Source organism: Lotus japonicus, chromosome 3 (assembly GCF_012489685.1).
Source record: "Lotus japonicus ecotype B-129 chromosome 3, LjGifu_v1.2".
Lineage (NCBI taxonomy): Eukaryota > Viridiplantae > Streptophyta > Magnoliopsida > Fabales > Fabaceae > Lotus > Lotus japonicus.
In genome coordinates, this window is record NC_080043.1 from 67988505 (window position 1) to 68005154 (window position 16650).

Consider the following 16650-nt stretch of genomic DNA (forward strand, 5'->3'; position numbering starts at 1 on the left):
CATTCATTACAATTAACTTGTATGGAGCTCTCTTTAAATATTGGCATTTCATTGCACTGTGTGGACCATTAAACAAGGGTAACCTTCACACAATAGTGGATGAATTCAGTTGACCAATCAATAATTCATTTTCATGCAACGAGATTGTACATGCAATGAAATAAGCATAACATGCCACGATGACAGTGAAATGCAAGCTTAAGGATGATCAATAATACAATCTTTTACATTCAAGCATGATACAAGAACACATCTAAATTTAGAACTTTAAAATCATTGTGTAACTCAACCAATCAATGGCAATAATAGAAACTAAATGTTCATAGATACTTGCCATAGAATGGGGGGGGGGGGGGGAGGTGGGGGAAGATGCTAAATTTCACCTCCAAATTTTGAAGATGTGCAGTAAGTTGATATAGCGATTAAGAGAATGTAACAAGCACACCACATTTTCCTATGCAGTGCAGCAAAACAAACCTGCAGAGAGTAATATCCATGCTTTAAATTTTATCTCGTCACTGTGTGGCAGATTTTTTTTTCTAAATTGCTTCTTGATTGTAGACATTCATAGGAAAAAAAAAAGAGGAATATTTAAGGAGCACGCTAAGGTTCTAAATCTCTTCATAATTACCATAATGATAGGAGGTACACCTTCATGTCCATGTATTTGATGTAAGGATAAGCAAAGAGAGTTTGCCTCCTAACTCCTAAGTTACAAAACAAAATACATGACCAGAAGATACATATCACTACAAGAAATTCATTGGACTACAGACTATTCAGTCTAATTTAACTGCTAGTTGAATAAAGAACACCATCTCCCGCCATTCACTGTTCTTTCCAAATCCTACCAGTAACCCTGAGCTTCAATTCCTTCCGGTCACCCCCTGAAAAGAAGAGAGCCATGTTCCTCTGAATGATGAGACCATCAAAACTGTCGCGAATCTTGCGGTGGCTGTCTCTAATGCTCCTAGGCACCCCCTGCCAAATCATCTTCCTTCCATTTCCACCTACCTCTAGACTATAGCTGTAATTTTTTGCCTCACTATCATCACCCATAAACCGCAAAAAGGCTATGTAGACAGGAGCCATTCCTAGCTGAAAAGCTTCAAAATGTAGACAAAAATACTGGCCAAAGCAGCTGAATACCTAGTGGAAACCAATGTGAAATCTATGAGTCAGCTCAAACCCAAATTTAGAGAAGAAATAAAAACATAAGTTCCTATGAGGCTGGTACAAAACCAAGGGAGGTAATACAACGTTGTAAATTAATAGTTCCTTCAAAATACCACTTTAATATAGCAAACTCGCAATTTTTCTTGTCTAAGCAATTAAAGAAAGTTACAAGGCTAATTGGACTCCTTAAATTCTATGTTTCTCATTAATTGATTCAGACAGAGACGTGTTGTACATCAAAACATGCCCCCCTAAAGCCTACAGAATTTGCCACAGCCAAAGAACCAAAAAAAAATTTAGACCTCCTTGAGGACGGAATGCTCAGTGCTCCTTCTATTTAAATTGTGACACCTACTCATGTATAGTTAGTGACTGGTTAAGTTTTTTCGAATTTAAAATCATAAAAACTGTCACTTCAACAGTAATTTTGTACAAGGAAGTACTGAGTGCTCAGTACTCCTGTAGTACTGGAAATTTTCTCCAAAAGAAGACAGATATAAGTTCAGCAAGAAAATACCGTCAACATCCATGTGGCATTTTCAACTTCTTGTGGATTTGATTTGACGTAACGATGGTTAAAAGTACTGCCATTGTGCATGTCCACCTTGTGATCGTCCTTCAGATGGGTCACCAGGTAGGGTATATCACCCATAACAGAGCACTCTGAGCCAGCATATGGACAGTTATATGGTCTATATGTGCATAGAGATTCATGCTTTAGCTTGCTGTAATATGGATATATACCGATGCACCCAAAACCTTGATATTTACAGGGAAGTTCCAAAGAGGCAGCCACTTTTTCCAGTGCCAGACATCTGATGTTACCAAGCTCATGTCTACAAGTAGGGCACCGGTTATGGACCCTGGGTTTGCAACCTGAGCATATAGTATGACCATTTGAACACTGCAATAATAATGGAGAAGTTAACTAGATTTCCAAGCACAATTTGTCATCAAAGGGTATTCAATTTAAATCAAAAGAAAAACTACCAATAGTCATATAAACTCAAAAAGTTACATCTAGCAAATGTGATTGGGTTCTTGCCAGGAAAAAACATCCATTCTTAGAAAAAATCATTGAGAGATTGGAGAATCACTACTGAGTGAGAAACTAACACTGTATGCACAGTTTGAGAGTATGACCTCAAACCATTTAGTTTAACTTACTACGAAAATAAGAATTCCCTTTTTTCTTTTCTCCAATCTCGCTACATCATTGATCATTCAATGAAACCAGCATTGGTTAATTTCACTTTGCAACCCTGATTAATTTATAAAATAGCACTTTGAAGACCTCAGCATTTTTAAGTCACAATACAATCACACACTTCCTCAAGAACCCAAAAAATATCAACAATAAAAATAATCATCAACACATAAACAACCTGATGGATTGGAGGGTACATGGCATTCAGGCATACAGGGCACTCTAAAAGCTCGCGAACACTGCTTGAAACGGTCCCATTAGGTTTAAGAGTAGCCTGTGCAGTATCATTCACTAATTCAATAACACCTGTCAACTCCTCATTTTGAGGAGGATCAACGTCAGCTTTGCTCCGTATATCATCAAAGAGTGGATTGCTTGAAGCCATGCTAGTAAAAGAGTAATCACCAGCAGCCCTGTGAAACGTGAAAAAACATAAGAATCAACCAGGGAGGCAGGAATTAAATTCAATAATGGTAGTTCTTTTCACTTTCATCATACAGTTAAGATAACAGAGTTAGTAAGGTATTACATTTCATGCATCTCCCCTGTGGTTTTCATCCATGAAAACCAGTTACTTATTAACAATCATTGGCTAATCTATCACCCTACCCTGATGTTCTATCAAGATGATCAGAGATGCATTCGTGGCAGTCATCAAATTCAGTTTTGAAACAAATTTACAAACTCTAGTACAGATTAGTAAATTATATATTTTGATGGACTAAATCTGCAAAAGCAAACAAACAGTCAAGCACCCAAAAGCACAAACATTCATCACCCAATACATTATTACAATTAACTCACAAATCCATTTTTTTATAGATCACTTGATTTAATTGAGAATGCTGATTTCTTATCCTACACAAGATGCTCACCATGATAAAAAAAAATACTTCAAATACTACTTCACTAACAGGCTTAGGTCATTAATCATTAAAATGTCAAATGTTAGAGTTAACAATAGTTTCAAATTCAGCCAAACCGATTCCGATACTGACTCAATCTGCATTCCTGGCCTTCAAGGCCATTTTCATGCCTTCCTTATGAAGTAAAAAAATATCACCAGTTTTGGCAGACAGCTACATGGATAAAATGATATCATAGTTCTTTGTTGTAAACCAAAATTTCAGAAAGACCATTTAAGTCAAGGACTTTATTAATGGTTTCTTTTAAAGTTCTCTCTAGTCTTCTTCTACCTCTATTGATTAAGTCAATCCTCTCCTCAAAAGAACACATTAACTAGAAACATACCATGATAAAGAAAATGAAAATGTGCTTGCAAATGAACAGAACAATAAATCTCTTGTAAAATTAGAAATGTTGACCCTAAAATTATAAGTTTATATCATTTCAAGAAGTCGAAGTAGAATCAATGATATGAAACATTGAATACGGGCATTATAGAAAATCCTGATTTCTAGGACAGATATATGCTCTCCAACTAAATTGCAGGTCCAATTAGTATGAATATTAAGCAACACTAAACTAAGAAAAAATAAAGTCAGAAAACATTTCAAGGACTGAGCGGCTTACATAACTTCTTTCTAAGCTGAAGTTATCAAGGCACTCAAGTAGAGTAACCAACATCTTATATCAAACAACAAGCACATTTTAAGAACATATTTAACATGAAGGTTCAATCATGTGCATAAAAGCAAGATGAACCAAAACAGTCAGGTTTGAATGGGAATGTGAGTGTTTTCCCTTGAAAACCAACAACACACAACATGCAACCTTAGTAGTGAGAGGCAAGACCTGCAAGACAAAATTATGAGACACCCATTTTGAACATTGACAATTTCACATAATGCAAGACACCCAATTGACCAAGCAAAAAAAAAAAAAACAAGAACCTCAGCAATAAATAAAAAAAAAAAAAAACCCTAACATCTGAAGCAAAAACGCGTCTAATTTGAAAACCAAACCTACCAAAGATCCAACAACAAACACAATTAAAAATGAAAAAACGCAAAAATGAAATTTTGATGATGACCCATTATTTAAAATTGCAGAAAGAAACAAGAGAAAGTGGAGAATACCTGGAATGAATGAAGGATTGATCAGAAGGGCATTAGAGAGAGATAAGGAACAGAGAAGGAGAGAGAGAGAGAAGAAAGAAGGTTTGTTGTTTTGGTGAGTTCTCAACAAACTGTAATAAATGAAAAGTGCGCGTCTGCAAGTGGAACAAATATTTCAAATTAAAGAGAGAGGAGCGTATGTATTACTCCCTCCGGTCCTATTTATAAGCATGAAAGAGAAGAAAAATCTTGGTCTTTTTTATAAGAACCAAATGAAAGTTTGAGGTATATTAATTATTTTTTTCCAATGATGCCCTTATTAATTCTAACTTGTAGAATGTGTCTCATTAATTATTCTCTCTCTTTCCCACTTTCCAACACGAATAACAAAGGGTAATTTTGGAAGTTTATTTTGATTCAAGACAAATTTAATGTATTTTATCTAGTTTTACTACATTTCTTAAACTATGTGAATTTTTTTTTGTTGCTTATAAATAGGACCGGAGGGAGTAGTAGGAAGGAGAAGAGAGAGAGAGTTTTCTCGGGAAAATAATAATACAGAAACAAGAGAAGGAAAAGGACTTCAAAATATTGCTATTGAAGGATCCTCGCCCGCTCCTTGATTTCCTCATATGTGTTTTTCGGTTTGAACTAAAAACATTGTATAAGTTGTTGTATTTTGACTCTTTCTTTGATACTCCCTCTATACTATTACTTCCGGTTTTATTTATAAGAGCAAAACAAAATTACTCTCTCCGTTGCAGAAAGTATGTAATTTAAGATTGTGGCACAAAGAGTAATAAATCAATTATTGATAGTATAATTTGACTAGATTGCCCTTATTTAATTTTACTAGTATGATGTGCAACTATTAAATTATACTTAGATAGGAAATAATGTAATTAATAGAGAAAAGTTGTGGTTGGTTAATATGAGATGTGATAAGTGAGAGAAAATGTATTAAATGATGGTATAGGTGGAAAAAAATTGGGAAAAATGCATTGACATTCTAAAACAACAAATTATTTGGGATATTGAAATCATACCCAAAATTACAAATTTTACTTTCTGGAACGGAGGGAGTATCTTATACTACCTCTGTTACTAATTAACGGTACAAAAAGAGAGTAAACACACATATTAAAAAGTGTAATTAATTTTGAATCTTTACTATCTATGTTCTTTATTAATTGTCCACTTTGAAGAAAAAAATTTGTTCTTATATATATTTATCCACTAGCTTTTCAAGATAACATTAAATAATGTTTTTTCAAATAATACCCTTATGGGAATATTAAATGAGGAAAGATAAAATACATTTAAGAGGGTCAAATGGGAAAACAAGTAATACTTTTCTTAAAATTAACAACATTAATTGAGCTCATTAATATGTGTGTTTCTTTTCTCCCTAGACAGTTAAATATGAACGGAGATAGTATTTGTTTTCCTATTTCACCATTTATAATATATTTTCACAAAAGTATTAGGCTAAAAAGTAGCTTTCCCAGATGTTTCAGCTTTGTGCAAAAGTCGTCCCTACTCTTTTTTTGTCTACGTTTCTACCCTTGATGTTTCATTAATGTGCACTATTTGCCCCTTCGTGACTCTTCTATTTAAAAAATGGTGATGTGGTTGTTAAATGCCACGTCAGCAACCTACGTGGCATGACACGTCATTAATTAAAATTTGAAACCTGAAAAACGGGAGGTGAGATTCGACCACCCCACAGGTGAGCTACTCAACCAATTAGTTATATTATGAACAAAATTTTATTTATATCATACTCTTTCATCATCCCTCTTACAGTTCTTCACCCCAAAGATCCAAATCCACAAATCTCTCCTCCCATTATCCAATGCAGAATGAAGGAGTGAAGGACCATCGATTTCATCGCAGATGCAGCCTAATCGACGCTTTCTTCAAATCTTCCTCCCATCCCGGAACCCACCGTAACTAGAAAACCCGTCGTGAAGAACAAGAAGAGGAGCTATGCCCAGTGTAAGACCCAAGTTTTTAAGCTTAGAATAAGTGGAAGAGATTTCCATTTACGATTAGGCTTGATGTATCGTGAAGGAAAAACTTGAACAAGATTTTATCGGATGAAATAAATTTATGAAGGAGAAAGTTCAGGAAAAGTCTAAGGATTGCATCAAAGTCGATATCAGTTATAGCACGATTATTATACGCTTAAACCTAGGGCAGAAACCCTAGTAAATAGCTTGTTTACGCTTAAAGTCATGATGGAAACTAATTCCAAAAATCTTCAGAGAAATGTTAGAACTTCTCTTAATCCATATATAACAAGCGTTTCGAGGCAAAACTCTAGGATCTACGAACGTCCGGTTCCAATCATCGGAAGTTTGCCGAAACTAAATCCCTGATAGTTCAGAAACCCTAGAATCAACCGACAATGAAGACTTTTTCTATTCGGAGCTTCAAATGAAGATTCCACACGCGTACACCCATTTCTCTTGATGATTTCAATCTTTCTTCAGAAGGAAGTTTTCTATTCCGACATTCAATGCAAAAAGTAACTTATCGGGTAAAATAGTTTTACACCGACTTTGCATTAGTCACCTAAAATACCAGGAAACCTCTGTTGAGTTTTGGATTTATGTCGCCAAAACCTATCTTAGAATTCACGGAGAATGAAGCCGGAAAAATCAGATTCGCGAAACTTTCATTTTCCCGCGTTTTTTTCAACCTCTATATATAGCATTAAAAACAAGCCTCGAAAACCAAAAATCATACTGATATTTCTTTGAAGAATTAGAAGATTCAGCGGGGATAATATCGTGTCTAAAATATGTTGGAATCAGTAGGAAGAAATCGGAATCACTCTTATATTCTTTTTTTAACTCTATGAGTTAAATCCTCCGATATCTAAACAAATCTGTACCGATTTACAAAATATCTTCTCAAAATATCTTTGATAAATATCTATTCATCCTTATCCGATCTTTGATAAATATCTACTCATTTCTTGGTTCATGGATCATTTTAATTTGTTCAAAGTGATCATAATTTATATTTTACTATTTCATAAAGTTCCTCATAATTTTTAGTATAGTTATATATCCATTATCTATTTTTCTCTTAACTTTGTGAGCTAAATTATTCAGTGTCTAAATCAATTTATACCAGTTTACAAATATCTTTCCTAAATATCTAAACCTCCTTATCCTCCCTCACTCACTCTGTCGACATCTCTTTCTCTCATTACACTTTTTCTTCATTTCTTCCTTGACCCATTTCCTACTTCTTCTTCTATATATATTATGTCCCTTCTCCTTTTCTTTCTACTTCTTCTTCTATTATTCTCCAAAAGTTGCAGCACACACACCCTTTCTATTTTCTTCCCACCACCATCGTGCATCCCTCACTCTCAATGGAACCAGCACCATGCCTTCTCATTCCTCTCATCATCAACGTTTTTTTCTCCACCATGACTGACCCTTTCTTCCTCTTTGTGCAGAACCCACACACATCAATCTTCTCATCACCAAGCTTCTTTTCTTTTCTGCTGCCAACACCCACATCATTTTGTTCTTCACCAAAATCACCATGCCATATATCCTTTTCACCTTCAACCAAGTAGCACCATACTCCCTGTTCTTCTTCACGTTCAGCACCCACACATCACCATCCACTTCACTTCATCATCATCTCATACACAGGGCCGGCCCAAGGGCCAAGCGACCCAAGCAAGGGCTTTAGGCCTTCAAAAAAAAAAAATTACTAAGTAAAAAAAAGGCGTCATATTTTTATAAATAAGGCCTCAAATAAAAAGAAAATGCCCCATATTTTTGTAAATAAGACATGTTAAATAAAAAAATAAAATAAAAAGTCATCACTTTAAAGTTCGCTTTAGGCCTCATTATGTGTTGGGCCGGCCCTGCTCATACACCATCACCAATTTCCTCTCCTTTGCTGTCCACGCACACCATGTTTCTTCTTCCTCATCACCGTTCTTTCTTTTCTCTCATGGTGGCAACCAAGAACTCACACCACCATGGATCATTGTCTCCACCCAAAACAGAACAGCAGCCATCATCACAAGCTTCTTTCTCCATGGCCACAAACGAGAACGCCACGACCACCACCTCACCATCACGCGAGCCACACCGCCACGCACCACCTTCCACGCGAGCCACCACCTCTGGTTCAAGGTCGCAAGCAACAGCCACCAACCGAGAGCACCATGGCGAGCTCCATGAACAAGAACAGAGGAAGCAAGACGTGAAAATAGAGCATAACGACGCGCCGACGTCGCCAACATCGCAAACTTCGACCTTCGATTCCGGTGCACTCGGACCTCCGTTCACAGCGAGGTTAGTACCGTTGGAACCCTTGCGGTGTCCACCACAAAACCCATATTCCGGATTGTCGTTCCGTCGCCGTCGACCGCTGCCGCTGCCGCCTTTGGGAGCTTTTTCCGATCAACTCCGGTGACCGATGGAAAAACGGAGGATACTGCTACGATCCTTGCCGTGAGGAGAGCAAAACCCTATTTTCAATTTCGTATTTGGGTCATTTTATTCGACGACCCCGACAACCACCGTCGACCTTCGGCTGAACTTTCTGGGCAAACCGTCGACTCTTTGGGGAAACGGACAGCGCCGTTGAGTTTCTGGCCGCGAAAAGATGAAGGAACAACCTTCCTTTGTGTCTCCGGCGACAGTTCCTTCGTCAACCCCGTGAGCCGCAACTTTCTCTGGCGACTCTTTGCCGACAAGTTTCAGAAACTTGATTTTCGTACGATGAACGGAAGCACCCTGCATCGAAGCTACACAATGGAAGGAATCGAGCCGACGCAGGCAAACAAAGATGTAATCGGATCGGAGTTGCACCTTAGTATGGAAATTGGCTAAGGTGAGGGCTTATCACTGAATCTCTAGTTAATGCTTAGGGTCGATGCTTTCGACATTGTTTACTGTTTATGCACTGGATTGTGTGTGATTGGAAAATGTTTTCTGAGGCTTCGGCTGACAATGTAGATGATTCATCTACTGAATGTTTTTGAGATTGACTTATATGCTATGTGCTATGTGGGTAATCTAGGATGTGTGGTGCATGCCTTATATGCTAAGTGCTAGGTGGTTATTGCTTAATATGTTGATATATGACATGTTGATTGACTGTGATGATCTAATTATGCTTTTGCAAAGAAATCTGAGATTCTGAATGGTGAGAATAGCGGGCAGGTCATGCCGATTTTATTTTGAGAGTTTTGAGAAAGTTTGATAGGACGAATGAGATTCGGACCTTGTTATGATGTGTATGGATCGAGACATTCTCTGGAGTCATTTGGGGATTTGGAGATCCCGAGAACTTATAGGATTTGCGATAAGTCTAAAAGGATAGTATTTTGTAAAGAAAACTCATAAGACATTAAACAACCTCTAAATCTTTAATTAATGATAATAAACTCGAAAGGAATGCGTGGAAGTCAAATCTTAGTTTTGGAAAACGAGAAGTGTCGTCGGATCCCAGTATTGAGAAAGTTGAGAGGCTTCGAGTATGTAGATGTTGTGGTGCTGTTGGAGCAGCGTTTGTTGTTGTGCTGTTGGAGCAGCTATGTTGTTGGGCTATCCTGGGGATAAGTCCGGGAAACCGTTAGTTTCCGAGAGTGTGATACTCTGTGCTCGTTGAGCAGTTTTGACCATCGGATTGAGATGAGTCGGATGATTTGGAGATCATCATGAGTTACATGTGTTTTGTTGTGAAGAAGTGTCTTTTGTCGCAGAATCGACTTTACCTTAGGGTAAGCTTTTAGAGACATTAATTTAGCTAGAACACGTGGCGACGTGTCGAGTGAGATTCGGAGACGTTGTTTGACTAATCATCCTGCATTCATGCAACATTAATGAGGTATTAACACAGGACGTACTCTGGACCTCGTCGGTTTCCAAAATGGTCATAAGACCCGGAATGCCGTGTAAGAGTGTTTGTAGACGACTCTTGTAGCATACCGAAATGGCAGACCTACGGGTTTACTGCTGATCTGGCTACCTTGGTTTGGTGTAAGAGACACGCGGGTAGAAATGGTCCCACCATTGCTGGTGCTAGGATTGACCCGTTGATGTCCATCCCAGAGGCACGCGAGCGGAAATGGTCCCACCGTTGCTGGTGCTAGGATTGACTCGTTGTTGTCCATACCTTTGTTTGGTGTAAGAGGCACGCGGGCAGAAATGGTCCCACCGTTGTTGGTGCTAGGATTGATCCGTTTGATATCCATCCGTTTCCGGAATGCATTTGGTTAACTGGGTTAACCGTCATTTGCAGGTCATGCAACATGCATACTAATTTAGTTGGCGAATGTGATTGTTATTTGTTAATCCTATTTGGAACATGCTAAATGTTATCGTTGTTGTTTATGTTATTGTGGAATGTGCAACCCTATGAATGTTATCTTTAGCTATAAGCCTAAGCGGCTATTCTCTTATCTATATCTATTGGTGGTATTATTTACATAATTCTTTGGAGTTGACCCTCGCGTCTTCTGTGTGTGCTTTGGCGGACAAACGCCCTTTGTCAGATGTCTTTGGCGGGCTGGTTCACGACGGTTCACCCTTCGGGGAGAACTAGAGTTGGGATGCTGGAACAGGAGCGCATCGCGATAGCGAGCGGAGGACGGAGGATGTACCTAGACTTGGTCGTTCTGGATTCAGATTCGGACGACGATCACGCTAGCATGTAGGAATGAGTGTTAGTGTGAGCTCCTCGAGATGGGATTAGTGTAGGAGTAGAGTCTTAGCTCTGAACATCATTTGTTTCTTTGGGGACAGGGTAGTTTCCCACCTATAGCTTTTTGTGTGGTTTCCCAACGGGAATCATAGAGAGTTGGTTGGACTTAGGAGGTCTTATTTTCAGGCCATTGGGTCAGCTTATTCTCAGTTTTGAGGGATAGAGTTGCGGACACTTACCTTTACATTTGGTTTGTACATATTGCCTACGGGCGCTACACTTTTCTTTCCGTCACTGGAGGTTGCTCGTGACGAGGTTGCTACTTACAGCGGAGGCTGTTTATATATTGTATATTAGTTTTATTACTTTTCGCATTTGGGTTTTATTTAATTCAGTCTTGTCTTAGTTATTATCGAAAAAAAAAAATATACACGTTTTTCCGCATTAAGTTTATTGTTGGTTACTAAAGTGACGCCACCGAAATCGGGGTGTTACACCCAGTTGGCTAGTTCCACCTCGACTTCAGCCAGTTCGATTTCCTTCTGCGCCGCTGCTCCACTTGTGGCATCAAGTTCACTCCCAGTGACGCTGAAGACGAGAAATCACACAAGGAATTTCACAATTCTTACACGCAGGGGATCTAACTTAGAGTAAATTCTCATGCTTTATTCATCGTGATGCCTAATTCGTTTGATTGTGTTCCTTCTTATTTATGATTTTGTTATGTATTGTTGGACCAAGGAAAGGGTAATCCTAGTGGCCAACATCAAAGAGGATTGAATCTTCTTATTTCCGATTATGTTCTATTCACCGTGATGCCTAATTTGCTGAGTTGAACCTAAATTTTAGGTTTTGTTAGGTTGTTATATATTACTCATTGACATTGTGGTTTGTATATGTGTATACAAGTCTATTTGTTTGTTTCTCTCGAGAGGATTGTTGGGTGCCTAGTTGCGGAGCCAGTCGAATCGAAGAAGCATTCAAGGTTGTGTCTTGCTCGGTTGTTGGGCATTCTGATAAAAGGAGAGAAAGTCAAGTGAAGAACAGGGGAAGATGATGTTTTTGAAGAAGGATGATGAAAGAGTATGATATAAATAAATTTTTGTTCACAATATAACTAATTGTTTGAGTAGCTCACCTGGTAGTTCGTGTGTTTTGCCCGTATAAGGTCTTTGGTTCGAGTCCCACCTCCCCTTTTTCAGGTTCCAAATGTTAATTAATGACGTGACATTTAGCAGCCACATCTCTCTTTTTTTTAACGGCGGTGGGGCAAACGGTGTACATTTGTGAAACATCGAGGGTAGAAACGCAGACAAAAAAACAGTAGGAACGACTTTTGCACAAAGCTTAAACATCAGGGGCAAAAACTCCTTTTTAGCCAAAGTATTATTTGTTTTCCTATTTCACATTTTAAAATATATTTTATTTTTCTTGATTTACCGTTTCTACAAGGATATTTCTTTGAAAAACATCAATTACTATTCTCTTGAAACTCTAATTGGACCGATATATATGGAAAAAAAGTTCTTCTTAAAAATTGACAGTATAATTTAAGGAAAGAAGTTAAAATAGTTAAATGTAATAAGTTTATTCTAGATTAATGTTAAACTTTCAAAATTTACCAAGAGTGGCATAGGAAAGTGTAACTAGTGTTGATGAGTGAGATGAGAGAGAATATAATCAATGAGTACACATTTTCTTAGTTCAAGATTATTAAGGGCAATAGTGTCAAAAAAATAGTTAATGTGACATAAACTTTATTTTGGTTCTTATATATAAAAAGAATTCAAATTAATTTCAAAAACAAAATTAAGATAAATACCTCATTTAGTTCTTATAAATATGATCGGATGTAGTACTTAGTATATAACATTTCCTAATGATAAGATTTTATGGTAATAATTACATTTACTAAGAAAACGTGTAATAAGTTCCTAATTAATTACATTTTTTAGAATTTTTTAGAAATGCATTGATTCTAAAAAATTTTACATAATCTTTCATAGTTACTCTTATCTCTTTCTTTATTGTATGAGTTGTATTTCTCTATCTCTTTAATAATATTTTTTTTTGTACATAGAAAAATAGTCTTTAATAATATCTAACTCTCTAAATAAATATATTGGGTAAATATGGAAAAAGATGGTATGTAAAAAGATAATAAAATTTTCTTGAAATTTGTTGGGGTCTTATATTAAAAGATACTAAAATATATTATTGTTCAAAGTTATCGCACAAAAAATAAAATGACAATTTTAATACTAGTTCTCTCTCTTTTTCTATATAGATATCGCTGTTTTGAAAGATACTAAAATTTGTTGGGGTCTTATATTAAAAGATACTAAAATATATTATTGTTCTCTCTCTTTATCTATATATTTGTAGATTTACAATTTTAATAGAGCATTTATTATGTTTTATCAATTGTACATGCACATTGAATCCGGATCCTCTCCTGCAATTATTTTTGTCCAGCCCCTCCAGCACCAATCTTGACCATCGGATACATCTAATGGCTCAAAAAATTAACTACAATAAAACACACAAAAAATAATTAACCATTAAATGACAACCCTTTGATGCATCCAACGGTGCAAAAACTAAACAGTATTCACGTTTCCTTCATCTTTCTCCATGAGTCCTCTGCTTTTCATTTTTGTTCCCGTGCTTTGTGTAAGTACCAGTTTTAATTCAATTCACACCAATTTGCCTAAATATACCAATTCCAATTCTTAAACTTTCATTCTCAAGCTTATTATTCGCTGTCTGTCAAAAAAGTGCAAAGAAAATGAATAGTTGCAGGTACCAGAGGTAATAGATCTTGGGTAAAAATGCAAAGAAGATAATGGATAAGCAACACACATCTAATTTGTTGATGATGTTGAGAATAAAAATCATCAGGTCTCAACCACCAATTCCAGTGGCAGAGGGTGGGGAAGGTCGGCAACAGCGGAGGAGGGTCTCCAGCAGTGGAAGGCATTGATATTGGGTTCTCTCATGACGGCAGCCGGCAGGGAAGGACAAGGGAGAATGAACGTGAGGCAAGAGATTGAGATTTTTCATAAATTAAACCTCATTTGATTTCAACCCTTAGATTCATCTCACAGCTGAGATTAATTTTTAGATTATACTATTAGCATTAGAATTTTTTGAGCCATTAGATGCATTTGATGGTCAAGATTGGTGCTGGAGGGGCTAGACAAAAACAATTGCAGGAGCTTAGCTTAGTGATGATAGAAACACTAAAAAACTAGAATTAATTTGAGAAATAAATGATATATATTATGAAGTTAATTAGGCAATAATTTTAATGAAACAATAAAATTATATTAAATATTATATCTTAATACATGTGTCACAACCTTAAAGTGACAGATATTAAAGAACAGATGGACAATGTGACGAAAATACACTTTTTTTTTCTGGTAATAAAAAATAATAAATAGTCCAATTAATAAGGATATAAATGAAAAAAGTGGCGAAACAGTGCACTAACCTCCTAAAAAGTCTAAAACAACGAACATTTTGGAGAAATTTAAGAAATGTTAAAATAACAATATTTGTAAAACGGATGAAATTCCTATTACTTTAAGCTTTGACACATATATTAAAAAAATTGTATTAATATTCTTGTTTTTTGTTAAAATTACTTTCGACTTCATAATATACCCTTTATAGTGGTAGTTGTTGCATCTTTGACTCTTTCTTTGATAGTTGATACCTTATTTTATTACTAGAAATTAGTCCATATTTCTTTGGCAAACTTTTAGTATTTACCACAGATGAAATTGTGACCGCAATTTAATAAAAATAGTTCTTATAAAATGTTTGTTAAATTTAGTCCACAATTTTTTTTATTTGAAATTAAAAGAAATGTCACTTTGATTCATTTTGTAACCTCTGTGTTCCCGGAGTTCGAGCCCTAGAGATGCAAAGCAAGTGTGGTTCTCCTAATCACCTGAAAGGTATTTACGTAGACTATTTACATTAGTTTTAGTCCCTGCAAAATGTTTTAATCATTTTGAGCCATTTCTCTTCTCCCTTCTTCCTCTTTCTCTTCTCTACCCACCATCACTTTGACTAGTCTTTTACTTAATTAAGTAGGCCTACTTAAAAAATTAAAGGTCCAAACCTAATTTATTACATGGCTTGAAATACTTATTAGGCATGATTTTGTCTTATTAAATATCTCATCCAATCTAATATCTTATTTAAAAGTTCATGACAAAAACATTAAGTAAATCAACAAACTAAGCATACATATAAGCTAATCATATAAAGTATACTACAATTTTTTTTTTATCTATGAACAAAACAAAAAACTTTTGTGCAAGTATAGGCTAGGATGAAAATAAACTAAGTTATTTTTTGTCAAGAAAATAAACTAAGTTGTTGGGGCTTTGCAAGACCTATGCGGCTATGCTTGACTTGGGCTAATGTTTTAAAATTCGACTAGGTTATCGACTCGATCGAGGTAATCAATATTGAGTTAATCAATCACTAATCGTACTACCGAGCTTTGTGCCGTGAAAAAATACACTATTTCCTTAATTTTGAATCAGTAGTGCTACATGTTACGATATGATTTTTGAAGAGTTGTAAGAATAATTATTAGTCTTCCTTGGAGAAAATTTAGGGACTTAATGACCTGCATGATTGCTTGGCTAAAACAAATCAGATGGCACAATATGAAAATAACTTTTCTTGACCAATTTGCTTTTACCGTAAAAATGAATAATCTTTTGAAAAATTAAAGTTAACTCTTTATATAAAAAAGTTAACACCATAGTAGTAAAAAAATGAACCTGGTGTAGCAGTGACGGATCCAGGAATTTAATCTAGTGAGGGCAATATATACATAAAAATACATAACAAAAAATATTAATTAATACTATTAAAAGTTTGAAAGGACATCATAATTGTTCCCTACGAGTTTTCCTATTTTGAAAACTCTGCATAATTTTTTCATTCTCAACACTATCAAATACATCTTTCTCTATATAAGTAACTAAACAATCATTTAGCCATTCATCCCCCATACGATTTCGCATCCGATTCTTGATGATATTCATAGCGGAGAAAGCTCGTTCAACTGTTGCGGTTGCTACAGGTAGTATCAAAGCTAACTCTATGAGAAAATATACCATTGGATATACAATATGCTTTCTGGTCTCCACAAGCTTTATAGCAAGATCACTAATTCCCTTCAATCCTGAAAATGAATTATCAGAGCATACATCCAAGAAGTAATTTTCAAGCTGATTATCTATTGCCAAAAGTTCCACTGGAGAAAAATCTAAAGGATAAAAATGGGCTAAACGAATCAATTTTTGCTTGAAAGCATTGACTCATCATTACCACGAAAAGCTAACCCTTAGCTTGCTGGCTGAATGAATGGAAGAAAAAAAGAAAATGTTGGGTAGGGTTCCTTGGCTTCCTTCTTTCTCTATGTTATCTACGGTTGAATGAAACTATGAAAGAAAGAAAATGGGTGGGGATTTGAGGTTATTTTGTGAGCCATGCTATAACCATTGGACTAAAGGAATGAGAGTGAAAAATAGT

The 16650-nt window shown here is 36.0% G+C and overlaps 1 protein-coding gene across 1 annotated transcript; it reads right to left on the reverse strand.

Moving 5' to 3' along the window:
- Positions 1-590: 590 nt before the first annotated feature.
- On the reverse strand, positions 591-4578 carry LOC130745449 (E3 ubiquitin-protein ligase DIS1-like). The gene is made up of 4 exons (XM_057597723.1): positions 4423-4578; positions 2562-2796; positions 1694-2080; positions 591-1149 (listed from the first exon to the last, which is right to left on the reverse strand). Exons 2-4 carry the CDS (start codon positions 2766-2768, stop codon positions 829-831), a joined length of 915 nt encoding a protein of 304 aa, XP_057453706.1. The 5' UTR covers positions 2769-2796; positions 4423-4578; the 3' UTR covers positions 591-828.
- Positions 4579-16650: the final 12072 nt, after the last annotated feature.